Source organism: Lissotriton vulgaris, chromosome 2_2 (assembly GCF_964263255.1).
Source record: "Lissotriton vulgaris chromosome 2_2, aLisVul1.2, whole genome shotgun sequence".
Classification (NCBI taxonomy): domain Eukaryota; kingdom Metazoa; phylum Chordata; class Amphibia; order Caudata; family Salamandridae; genus Lissotriton; species Lissotriton vulgaris.
Window position 1 is genome coordinate 93,383,051 of NC_141688.1, and position 12,720 is coordinate 93,395,770.

The 12,720-nt window shown below is 50.4% G+C and overlaps 1 protein-coding gene across 1 annotated transcript in view; it reads left to right on the forward strand.

Moving 5' to 3' along the window:
• Positions 1 to 12,720, forward strand: part of FBXO22 (F-box protein 22) — a 143,490-nt gene that overhangs the window by 68,748 nt on the left and 62,022 nt on the right. Inside the window, exon 2 of the mRNA XM_086959355.1 lies at positions 6,984 to 7,116. Within this exon, the coding sequence (XP_086815481.1) occupies positions 6,984 to 7,116 (133 nt within the window). The remainder of the gene's footprint in view (positions 1 to 6,983; positions 7,117 to 12,720) is intronic.

Sequence of the window (12,720 nt, forward strand, 5' to 3'; positions counted from 1 at the left end):
TCCCGGCCTTGTATGTCTCCCATCAGTCCCAGGCTTCCGCTGATGTTGCAAAGAAGATCGCCTTGTCGTCCACTACCACTCTTAGCCTGGCTGGGAAAAGCAAGGAGTAGGCAATTCCTTCAGTTCGTAGCTCCTTCTTGATTGTGAGGAAGGAGGCCCGTTGCTTCTGCGTCTCGAAGGTGAAGTCCGGGAAAAGTGTGACTCTGCTGTTCGCTATCTGGTAAGGGCCATCCTCTCGAGCTTTCCGCAGGAGCAGATCTCTGTCCTTGTGGTGTAGTAACTTGGCTATGATCGGTCTGGGTGGGAGCCCGGGCTTGGGAGGTCCTGAGGGGACTCTATGAGCACGCTCCAGGGTGAAGAATGGTGAAAGCCCTTCCGGCGCCACCACTGTTTTCAGCCATTCCTCCATGTAGGCAATCATGTCCCCCGTCCCCTCCGTCTCCGGCACGCCTACGATCCGCACATTACTGCGTCGGCTTCTATTTTCTGCGTCCTCCGCTCGCCGTTCCAGGGTGCGTATGCGGTCCAGGGCCTCCGTTAGCTTACTCTCCATCGCCTTGTGAGCCGGCGCCAGGTCATTGAGCACCGCTTCAGCATCCTTGACCCTGTCCTTTAGTTTGTCGTGGTCCGCCCGGAGCAAGCCCAGCCCCGACGCCACCCGCGCTATATCGTTATGCAGCACGTCTCTAGTGGCCGTTATGGCGTCCAATATCCGATCCTGTAATCGCTGCAGGTCTGTCTGCTCAGCGGGGCCCCCCTCCGCTACATCCGACGTCGCCGCCTCCTCCACCTTGGCTCTTGGCTTCCCCATAGTAGCCGGCCTCACCGCCCTCGTCTTACTCGGCTGCCTGCTGTCTCCGGGCCTCCGCTACGTGGCTAGCTCCTGCGCGCTATTGGGCCTTGCTGTTCAAACACTGCGCACCAGGGGTAGCGTCCGCCGTGGTGTTCAATCCCCGGGTATTGTGGGGGATTGTTCTCTCTCCCCTTGATCGGCGTGGTAGGTTGGTCGCGCCACTGGGCGTCTGGCTCCGCCAAAGACCCTTCACTGGCCCATGGGCTCCTCCGTTATGCCCCCTTATGCTTCGCGGGCCTCCGTTGCGGGGGCGAGGGGGGGGCCCAAGCTGTACAGCGCCGTGCACCGTCCCCCGTGAACCCCCTCTCCGGGCGGCCCCCGCTCACCTGCTGGCTCGTGTGGCGCTCAGGGCTGGGTCGAAGTTCCGGGTCTCACCCTTTCGGCAAAGGAGTCTGTCCGTAAACTTCGCCCGCAGCGGCGCACCCGGGTGGCCTTCACCGCTCGCTCTCGCGACCGCTGCTCACCGCTGCCGGGGTCCAAGGATCGTGCCTCGCTGTGTGGGGTCCGTCGCTGGCGGCGACCGCGCCTCCCCTGTGCTCGCCGGCAGTGTGTTCTGCTGCACAGCCCACCGTCCTTCAGGGCTCCGCCGTGGCAGCCATCTTGCGCGGCTCCGTCCTTCCCTCCGCTCCAGTGGCCGCAGCGATCGGCTGCCGTTCTCGGCGCTGTGATGCCGCCGGCCGCCCAAACCTCGTCCGGCTGGTCACCGCCGGTCACTCAGTCGGCGCCGGGGCACACACGGGCTCTCCGGCCCTTCTTTCAGGATTCTCGTGGGGAAGAGGCACGGAGCACCGAGCTCACGCCGCCATCTCCCTCGGCGCTCAAGCCACGCCCCAGGAGGCTCTTGGTGGATGAGGCCTTTCCTTGGAAGCGACGTACTTGATTATCTTTCCAGTTCCCAATAGCCGAGCAGCTTCAGACTTATCTCTCCTGCCTGGACTCCCCTCTCAAAGGAGTCTCATAGAAGGCCTTCCTGCCGGGCTGCCAGGGGACCGTGTGGGCCACGCAAAGGCGTCGCTGATGAACTGCCAACAGGGCCACAGGCAAGTCGCTCATGTAGCCGCCGAGGGTGGTGTCTCCGTCTGAGTGTTCTCGCGATCAGGACTCCGGTTCTAGGCCTGCCTCAGATGGTCTTTGGGTGACCAGTCATCATCTGTGACCTCCATGCTTCCCAGTGCTTTCATGGAGCTGCTGCCGAAATATCTCTCCAGCTTGGATTCCCCTCTCACAGGAAATCCATTGAGGCCCTTACCCTTGTATTGCCACGTGACCGCGTGGGCTGTACGGGTCTTTCGTAGGCTGCACTGAGGGGTCACTGTGGAACTCCCTACGGGGCCACGGCCAAGACTTGTGTAACCTCAAGGGTGGATGATCCAACGGTCGGGTATTCTCTTCTTCGGCAGGCTTCAGGTTTACGGGGGCACACAGAGGATTCCTGGGTGGCTGCGTCCTACAGCGCCAGGAGCGCCTTGTTGAACTCTGGCTGTCTCGAGTGTTTGGATCCACACTGGTGGTGCAATGCTCCTCCGATGTTCTTGGTGATGATGCACCTGTGATGGCTACGATCATTTTATTTCAGTTGGGAAACAGGTGGCGATCTCTTGCTTTCGGTGACCTCGTAGAGTGAGGAGGACTGGAGGGACTTCGTGCCCACTTACGGTAGTCTTCTTGCAGGTGCACCTGCTAGATGTGGTGCCATCGATGTCAAGCAGCCGGAGACAGGTGAGAGGACGGTCGGACTGTGAAGCATGGGGCCTGGATGCAGATCGCGCTTGCTGGTGGCTTATGATTTGTCCTCCTACGAAGCTGTTTCCAGTGTCTCTGCTCCCCGGTGGCTGGCTTGTGCTGATGAACACCTTCTCCAGTTCTGGCACAAGTCTTCTGTCCTGTCGCTCTTCTCCTTTCCTTCTTGTGCGCCTGCGGTGGTTGCTTGCCCTGTGGCGTCATGCCACTCTTTTTTCCTTCTTTGCGGAGTGGCGTCCTGCCATGCTCTTCTCCCTCTTCCAACCAGGTTCCTCCCTTGGATGTGGCATCCTGCCACATGTCTCATGTTTGCTCCACATGGACATCGCACTAGTCCTGTCCGGTTCTTGGGACGATCTTTATTAGTTTTTTTTCTGCGGACCTGTCGCAAGTCAGTCCTCTTGGTAGGACTTGCTTCTTCCTCAAGCCTTGAGGACCTAGCGCGGGCACCATCCCCTCCAGGGATTTTTTGCGATGCTCCTTTGCTCTTCACTCGAGGGCATTATGCTTGCGCCTCGAGGCTGCGCTGTCCTGGGGCTTGATCCTGCCTCTGTTCAGCTTGACTTGGGTACTGTACTTGTGCTTGCTGCCTAGGGACAGGAATACAGTATGTCTCTCCTGTGCCTTTCTCTTGCTGGGCAGCTGGGTGCAACTGGTGTTCTTTTTTTCCGCGGTCAGTGGTACACTCTGTAACAGCCTTGGCTCTTCTGTTTTAGGGCTACACTGGTAGCAGTTGGCTTTCCATTGGGTTCAGGGAAAATGCTGCACTGGCTGAGGGTTGGGTCTACGCAGGGTGTGGTCCACTTGCCAGACGCATAGAGCCTGTGCCTATCTATGCTTGTTTGTGGTATATTATCAGGGCTGCCGTCAGAGGCAGAGTCTCGTGCTGCGTGGGGTCACAGGATGCAGTCAGTGCTTGTTGTGGCTGTGCTTTATAGCCTCCATCTTCCTTGAGCAAGGTAGGTGTAGAGGTGCCACAGTTTGCAGCTTATGAATCTATGGGGGTTTTGCATAACAAGTGTCGTGGTCGCGGGACTCTGCTGGCTTACGTTCTTGTAAGGTGCTCGTCTGTGATGTAGCACATTGACAACCAGGTGGCACTACAGTTATTTCTCCTAGGCCACGGCAACTTTTGCAGGAGCTCCTTAGTGCTACTTTGAGCAGATGCGGTGCCTCCAATGGCAGCCAGGTGGCACTGCTGGCATTTCGTAGGCCACAGCTCTCTTCGCTGAAACTGCACTCTAATTAAGGCTGTCTGTCTTAGCCCCGGTTGTGGTGGCCACACGGAGTGACTCTGGTAAGTGTTGGCTGTATTTACAACACATTACCTCTTCCCCCACAGACCGCTTTGCCAGTATGGCAGGCTGTGTCTAACAATGCAGGCGTTGACTCGAACAACTACGACGCCAACTCCACCGCCCTGATAGACAACCTCGCCAACCTCGGACTCAAGCAGCTTGTGACGACACCCACCCACGCCGCTGGACAGACACTGGACCCCATCTTCTCCGCAAGTCCCCACGTCTCCTTCAACCACACCACCGAACTCCACTGGACAGACCACAGATGCGTCCACTTCACCTTCAGGAAACCCACCACACACCACCTCACCCAACAGATGCCACGCCGCTACTGGGGCAAGGTCACCGAGGACCAACTGACCACTGCCCTCGCCCTGGGACCACCCGCCGACCCAGACACCGCCTCCATCAACCTCAAACAGTGAATCAACGACTGCGCCAACACCCTCGCCCCACTCAAGACCTACGCCACAAATCACGCCATCAAGAAAGCTGTCTGGTTCACCGAAGACCTCCGGACCTCCAAGCGCACCTGTCGGAAGCTGGAGAAGAGCTTGCTCCGTGACCGAACACCAGACAGCCACACAGCCCACAAGAACGCCACCCGCAGACACCACCAACTCATCAGGACCGCCAAGAGGACCGCCTTCTAAAACCGCCTAGACAACAATGCACACAATAGCAAAGAGCTCTTTAACATCGAGAAAGAACTCTCCAATCCCAGCCCTAACACCAACGACATTCCACCATCACAAGACCTGTGCGACTCACTGGCCACCTTCTTTCACCGCAAGATCATCGACATCCACAACGGCTTCAACACCACCACCCCCACCTCCACCGCCGAGACCACCACCCCTGCGACCACCACGCGCACCAGCCGCCTGACCACCTGGTCCAACGTCAGCAACGATGACACCGTCAAGACCATGAACTCCATCCACTCCGGGTCCCCATCTGACCCATGTCCTCACCACGTTTTTAACAAAGCCAACACAGCCATCGCCCCCCACCTCCGGAAAACAATCAACATCTCCTTCGAGACAGCAACCTTCCCAGAGAGCTGGAAGCACGCCGAGATCAACGTCCTACTGAAGAAACCCCAGGCAGACCCCAACGACCTCAAGAACTTCCGGCCTATCTCCCTGCTCCCCTTCCTGGCGAAAGTCACAGAAAAGATCGTCAACAAGCAGCTGACTCGCTACCTCGAAGACAACAATATCCTGGACCCATCCCAGTCCGGCTTCCGCAGCAACCACAGCACCGAGACCGCCCTCATCGCCGCCACCGACGACATCAGGATCCTTATGGACAAAGAAGAAACAGCCGCCCTCATCCTTCTGGACCTATTAGCAGCTTTCGACACGGTCTGCCACCGCACCCTAACAGCACGCCTCCAAGACGCTGGAATCCAAGAGAAGGTCCTGGCCTGGATCACATCCTTCCTCTCTGGCAGAACCCAGAGCGTCCGTCTCCCACACTTCCGCTCCAAGACCACTGAGATCTGTGGCGTTCCTCGGGGATCATCCCTCAGCCCGACGCTGTTCAATATCTACATGGCACCACTCGCCCACGTCGCACGACAACATAGCCTCAACATCATCTCCTACGTCGATGACACCCAGCTGATCATCTCCTCACCGAAGACCCCCACACCGCCAAAGCCAACCTCCACAGAGGAATGAAGGCAGTCGCCGAATGGATGAAGGACAGCAGGTTGAAGCTGAATTCAGACAAGACGGAGGTCCTCATCCTCGGTCCTCGGCTCATCCCCCTCAGCCTGGGACGACTCCTGGTGGCCAACATCGCTAGGAACAGCCCCAGAACCCACTGACCACGCACGCAATCTAGGGGTCATCATCGACCCTGCCCTCAACATGAACAAGCAGGTCAACGCCGTCTCCGCCTCCTGCTTCAGCACCTTCCAAATGCTCTGCAGGATCTTCAAATGGATCCCCTCCGACACGAGAAGAACCGTCACCCAGGCTCTCGTCACCAGCAGACTGGACTACGGAAACACCCTCTACGCAGGAACAACGACCAAGCTCCTGAGACGGCTGCAACGCATCCTGAACGCCTCGGCACGACTAATCCTCGACGTCCCCAGACATAGCCACATCACACCACACCTGAGAGGCCTGCACTGGCTCCCAGTCAACAAGAGGATCATCTTCAAACTCCTCATCCACCCACACAAAGCCCTACACAATGCCGGACCAGCATACCTCAACGACCGACTCAGCTTCTACACCCCCACCCGCAGCCTCCGCTCTGCCACCCTCGCATGTGCGCTCAACCCTTTTATTAGAAAGGTCACCTGACCGGTGACACCTGTAATGGGTGGGTGTTAGTGTGGGTGTTATACAGGGTGAAACACTAGAACGTGTTCACCTGGACACTACACGCACCACGTACAAAGGCTTCACAAGTTACTTACACATTTACACCAGACTGAGTCCGTGTAGCAAAAGTCCAAATGTGAATCTAGGCACGCCACAGGTTTACAGAGCAGACTCTGACAAACACATTACTCACTATGAGATCAGAACATTAGCAGCCGCACGGCATGTCACAGAGCATGATGAACATTTCTAGGTAAATAATTCATAGCCACACGAACATAGAAACCATCAGCAAGAATAAATGGGTGAACGATTACAGCGCGTTCCAACGAAGCAAAATGTCGGTTTAATGGACAAAATTATAAAACTGATGTCAATTTTAAAATACAATTTTCCACATGTGGCGATGCAGGTGAGACGGCAGGTGAAGGCTGAAGTGGTGTATTGATGGGTTGGGGAAGGACCAGAGTTTCTAGCGCTGGGCGGGACGCAGACTGATGCAGAAGGACTTGCCTTTGGCGCACCAGTGGCATGCTGGCTGCACCTGTGCTGTCCTTCAGCAGCTATTAGGTAGGTTTAGCTATAGCCATTTATGATGTTAATGTGGATTGTATATTTTCAGTGTTTAGTGTGTTGTGAGTGTCCTTCGGGGAAGCAGAAGTAACACGTGAGATGACGGTAACACGTTAGTCAACTGCCTAGTAGATAATTTCCTTGTCATGTTAATATTCTTTTCTTATATTTTAGTGTGTGCCGGTTATGGAATGTCTGTGCGCGTCGAATACTGAAGACGCAGCAGACCATAACATGGATCTCTTCAAGTGGGTCTGCTTCCCGTGACGGTTGTTCACTGGTTCGGGTGGTAGAACAAGAACTTGAGGCAAGTCTTTGTTAATCTACATTCAATTCCTGCAACGTAACATAAGCTCTTAGTTTCCAATTAACAATATTTTTACGTTTACTATAAAGGTGTTATTTGATCAATATTTTTTTGTAATACAACATTTTTAAATTGGAAATCCACAGTCTTAAAGTGTTGTGAATTGACTTGGCTACCTGAAATAGCCAACCTACTGTTGTGTTTCTGGTCATCTAACTATCAGTGTTTGTTTTGTCACTGGGAAATAAAAAAAATTGTTACTGTCAATCTGCTGGTAAGCTGCAAATAGTAAATGCTAGATTTTTCATTGTAATAAAAATAAACCTATTAAATGATATAGTTGTGTCTTGAATAGAATTCAATAGCACACAGTTTGGCAGTTAATGATGTAGCTTTATCTAAGTCTAGATTAATCTACCTTCACTTGCCAGAGTATTCAGTCCAGAATTGTTTGAAACTTTCCCAAATAATGGGAAGGAAAAGTCTGCATAGAGAGCAAAAATATTTGGGTACCTTACTGGCTTCACAGCCTTGCAGTCCTTATTTGTGTGTTTCGGTTGATATACAAGAGCATGCATGTCTAACGTGGTAATTTTTAACCAAAATGTTTGAGAACCGCATAACAGCACAGACCAAGGGCACAGGTAACTCCGACTACTCACTGTTGAAACACACTGGGGGAAAATATTTTTAGTGCGGTCTCACAGGTTTTTATCTCTGCTTTAAGGTGGTTTTCCCACACTACAAGTTTACAGTGCTTCTGTCTGAGGCAAGACTACACTGTTGGTGGTGGAGGCTGCATTTTTCAGGAGGAGGGTCATCCACAAATTTCTATTCCTGGACAACTAGCTGACATCCTCACCCCAGTCGGGGTTTACTGCTTGACACACACTGTAACTCCATCATGGTCCGATTCATTAGCAGTGCAGTTTCTACCAATTTCATGCCTACACTTCCTTGAGAACATACTGAACACAGTTTTGTGCAGGTCTTTCTCTTGCTTCAGTGGGTCCTCGGCATTCAGGATATGATTTCAATGTTTCAGGCTCAAGTGGCTCTTCAATGGCTTGGAATGATGCTCTTACATTTGGGCGGCATGGCCTAGTTTGTCCTTCTGATTTCCCATGCATAGTGGAGGATAAGATCTCTCCAGCTACGCCTTAGAAGTCAGTAGTTACAACACTTAGGAAGTCTTCCTGCTCCATGAGGAGTTCTACTTAAGTCCATACTTAAGACCAGAACTGGTGGATGTGTCCAATCAGCCATATGCTGCATCAGGCTTTTTATCTGCTTTGTCACTGGTTACTGTGGTGACATGCTTCCTCCCTGAATGTGGTGGTCACCTTAGGGAAATGAAAGTTTGTAGCCTTTGGTTTCCGGGAGAAACTCTGCTGGAACTAGTGGCCATTTCTCTTGCTTTGAAAGCCTTCTCTTCCTTTCTTATGGTTTAAGTTGATCAATTTCTGTGAGATAGCACCACAGCAGTCCTCTTTCTCAGCAAACTGGGTGGAGCAGTGTCCCTGATCCTTTGTGTGAGGTGCTTCACCTGAGGCACTAGTCCCTAAGAATAAGGCTTTTCAGTTGACAACGCATCTAGCATGAGTGATCGATGTCGGGGCAGATGTTTGAGTAAGTCCTCTTTAGAGGACCACAAATTAGAGCCTCACCTTGTCACGATAGAGATGGTCTTTTCACATTTGGGGTGCCTGTAAATTGACTCTTCTGCTTCAGTCCTTAACAGTAAGTGTTCCTAATTTTGTGCGCTGCACTCTCCACTTCAAACATCGCTGGGAGATAGTGTTCCCTTTGCAGTGGAGCCTGTATCTGCTGTATGTATTCCTTCCAATTTCCCTTCTGCTGTGGGTCCTTCAGAAAACCCACTGTGGGCATTGGTTGATTTCTGTCATCCCATTCTTAGTAAGGAGGACTTGGTTCACCAATCTATTGGAATTCAGTTTTCTGCCTCAACAGAACAGAGCAGATGACCTGTTGCAGCAGAGTAGTTGGCTACACCATCCTAACCATTGGTTGTTTAGACCCCACTTGGTCTTGTTATCAGCATTCCTGTTTTTCCCCGACCAGTCTTTTCTGGTGACCCATTCGGGACACATTTTGTAAGGGTTTGTTACAGAGGTTTCCTTTCAAAACTTTCAATGTCCAGTGTGGAATTTACATCTTACAATTATCATGGCTCCACAGTTTGAGCCTCTTGACAGTTCACCAATGCAAGTGTTGAACTTGGTAACTGCCTTTCTGATGGTCACTGCACTTCTCCTTCAGTTCTGCCAAAGCGACAGTCACTCTTTCATCTTTCCTCCTACTCACCCCTCTGATGAGTAGAGCCTACACACAATGCTACCTAAAAGAGTGGTCTTATTCAGTGCTGATTGACTGTGACAGTACTCGGTGAATACCCCAGATCTTTGTGGATTCCCTGGTTCTTGGAAGGGTAATGAAGTGACCACTTATATGTGGTTAATTGACAATATGTTTACCTTCAAGGTTACCAACAGCAAATATATACTTAACCATCATTATACTGTAGTGCTTGATATTCTGTCTTCAATATTTTTAAACTCTGTTCTGTTATACAGCCTATTCTTCAATCAATCGTTTTTCTAGGATCTTGCTTAATAGCCACAAATACTGAGCTGAAAGGAATACTATTCTCCCTATTACTGAGGCTATTTTTTGGAACGAATCATGCCACCATCAAAAATTGTTTTAATTGCATCTTGTAAATAGCTTAATTAGGTTGGCATTGGGTAAGAATGGCAGCCCACTATATATTACGCCTCATTGACCACCATTAACATGCTGCTTCTTTAGAAGAAATTATATAAATTGGTGTTCTTTCTTCTCTTATGTACCTGATAAAGTAATCCCAGCCATGTTCTAAAGATATTGCACGTTACCTCTGTGTTCTGTGACCATACAGAGAAAAAAGGCCCTCGTCCAAGTTCTTTTTATAAAGTGATGAAACTCCAAGGTGTCTACTCTTTACTCAAACGTCTCAAATCTTTGGAGTGTTTCTCTTTCATTTGAAGGATATGGATAGTTATATAGGTGCAGTATAAAAGGAGAATCTGTAGTTCGAAACTACTCGGACCTAATCACAGTTAGTAAATTGTTCTAAGAGCGGATTAGAATCGGTTTAGTGTAAATCAAATTAAAAGCGAATTGTCAGTTAGAAAGAGAAGGAATATGCTGAGATTATTTCTTTCCTTTAATGAACTGTGTGCAAATATATTTGTTGCCTTGATTCTCCTTTTTACTGATGTAATGTAATGTAATGTAATGTAAGGATTTATTTATACCGCGCAACTATCGCTCCAAGGAGCATCTTGGCGCCCACTTGTGTAGCTGATCAGATAGAAATCTTACACTAGGGATCTGGCAGTAGTGTCCGGGAGGGTAAAGATCCAGGTTTTTAGTTGTTTCCTGAATTCAGTTTCTCTGTCCAGCGCTCTTATGTGGGGTGGGAGGATGTTCCATGCTTTTGCACCTAATACCGCGATGGACTTGCCTCCACGAGTCTTAAGCCTAAATGGTTGAACTGCCAGAAGATTGGCGTTGGTCGAGCGGAGAGTTCGGGTTGGATGATATCTGGTGAATTTTTTCCGCAGGTACAGTGGTCCACGTTTGTGAAATGCTCTGAAGGTGATGAGCAATATTTTAAATAGAATTCTTTTGATGATAGGTAGCCAATGTAAAGTTTTAAGGGCTTCTGTCGCTGATGATCTTCTGGGCCACTTTAATATGAGTTTGGCCGCCGAATTCTGCAACATTTGGAGCCTATGGGTGACCTCCTTATTGGTGCCTGCATATAATCCATTACAGTAATCAAGATGAGATGTAACCAGTGCGACCACCACTGTTTTCCTGGCTTCCAAAGGAAGAAGATCGAAGAACTTTCTCAGACTCTTTATAACACCAAAACACGTACCTGCCACTTTCAGTGCCTGCTGTTTAAAGGACAGATTTCTGTCAAAGGTCACTCCCAGGTTGCGGGCCGTGATGGCAGTATTGGGTGGAATTTCTGCTTTCTCAGGCCACCACAGTCTGGGTATGAAATCATTGTTTGGGCCCATCGGTATTATCTCCGTCTTCCCGGTGTTGCATTTCAAATGATTGGTTCGCATCCAGTCAAAGGTCGCCGTAAGGCAGCCTTTGAGTTTCTCTTCCCAGTCCTGGTTGTCTTTGTCCATGGTCAGGATCAGTTGCGTGTCGTCGGCATAGGCTATAGCTTCTATGCCAAACGAAGCAATCAAGCTAATTAGGGGTGCGGTGTAGACATTAAACAATGTCGGGCTAAGACTAGAGCCCTGAGGTACTCCTGTCGTGAGTCTTCTCTCCCTAGATTGAAATTCTCCTAGCGTCACTACTTGTCTCCTTCCACTCAGGAAGTTCTTGAGGCATTCAAGTACCACGCCAGTGATGCCAAAGGATTTCAGGCGGTCTATCAGAATGATATGTGAGACCGTATCGAAGGCCGCCGATAGGTCTAATAAAATCAGGACGGCCTTCTTCCCTTGGTCTAGGGCTGTACGGATGGTATCTGCAGTATGCAAGAGAGCAGACTCCGTTGAGTGTTGTGCTCTAAAACCTGCCTGGTTAGGATGCCATGCTTCACTCTCTTCTAAGAACCTGGTCAGTTGTTGATTGACCGTAGATTCTGTGATTTTGCATAGAGCAGGAAGTAAAGAAATGGGACGCAAATTAGATAATGTGGTGGGGTCAGGGAGCTGTTTCTTTTGAAGGGGTCTCACTGCTGCTATTTTCCACTCTGAGGGGACATTGGCTGTGGCCAGGGAGCTATTTACAATGTCGTTAATGACAGGGTTGGCAACCTCCACAATAAGGTGTAGAAGTTTAATAGGGCAGGGGTCAAATGGAGAACCAGATTTGGTGCGGAGAATAGTCTGTCGAGATTCCTCTAAGCTGACGGGTTGGAAGCTCGACAATTGTTTCTCTACCAGTCTCTCCTTTGCATTAGCTTCATCACTGGTCAGGCTAGGGATTACGAAATCCCAAGTCAGGCCCTGTACTTTAGCTTCAAAGTACTCGGCGATGGCCTCGCACAGCGTCTCTGAAGGAGGGATTTCTTGTGTTAAGAAGTCAGGTTTATTAAAACCCCTAACGATGTTGAAGATGGCTTTCTGTTTGTTATTTGCAGCCTCAACTGCCTTGCAGTAATAGGTTTTTTTTGCCAACTTAATATGTTCATGATATTTTTTCTTGGTAGCGTTATATTTGGTGCGTTCTAACATGCAGTAGTCTTTACGCCATCTGCGCTCTGCTCTGCGTAGTTCTCCTTGTCTTGTTTTAAGATCTTGGTTAAACCATGGGGCTGACTGCTTCTTTTTTTGCCTTTGGTCTTCCTCATGTTTCCCTGCCCCCCCATTCTTTTTAGTACATTCATCCATTCCTTGAACGTATTAGGGTCCGTATTCAGGGATCCTATTTTATTAGGTCTACATTCCATTGCCAATCTGGCAAGGTCTGGGTGGGCTATTAGTTCCTTCCATTCTTCATGGGTGGACTGACATTGCTGATCGCGATTTTTACATTTCTTGTTATGTTCGAGCGTGAGAGTGAACGGTA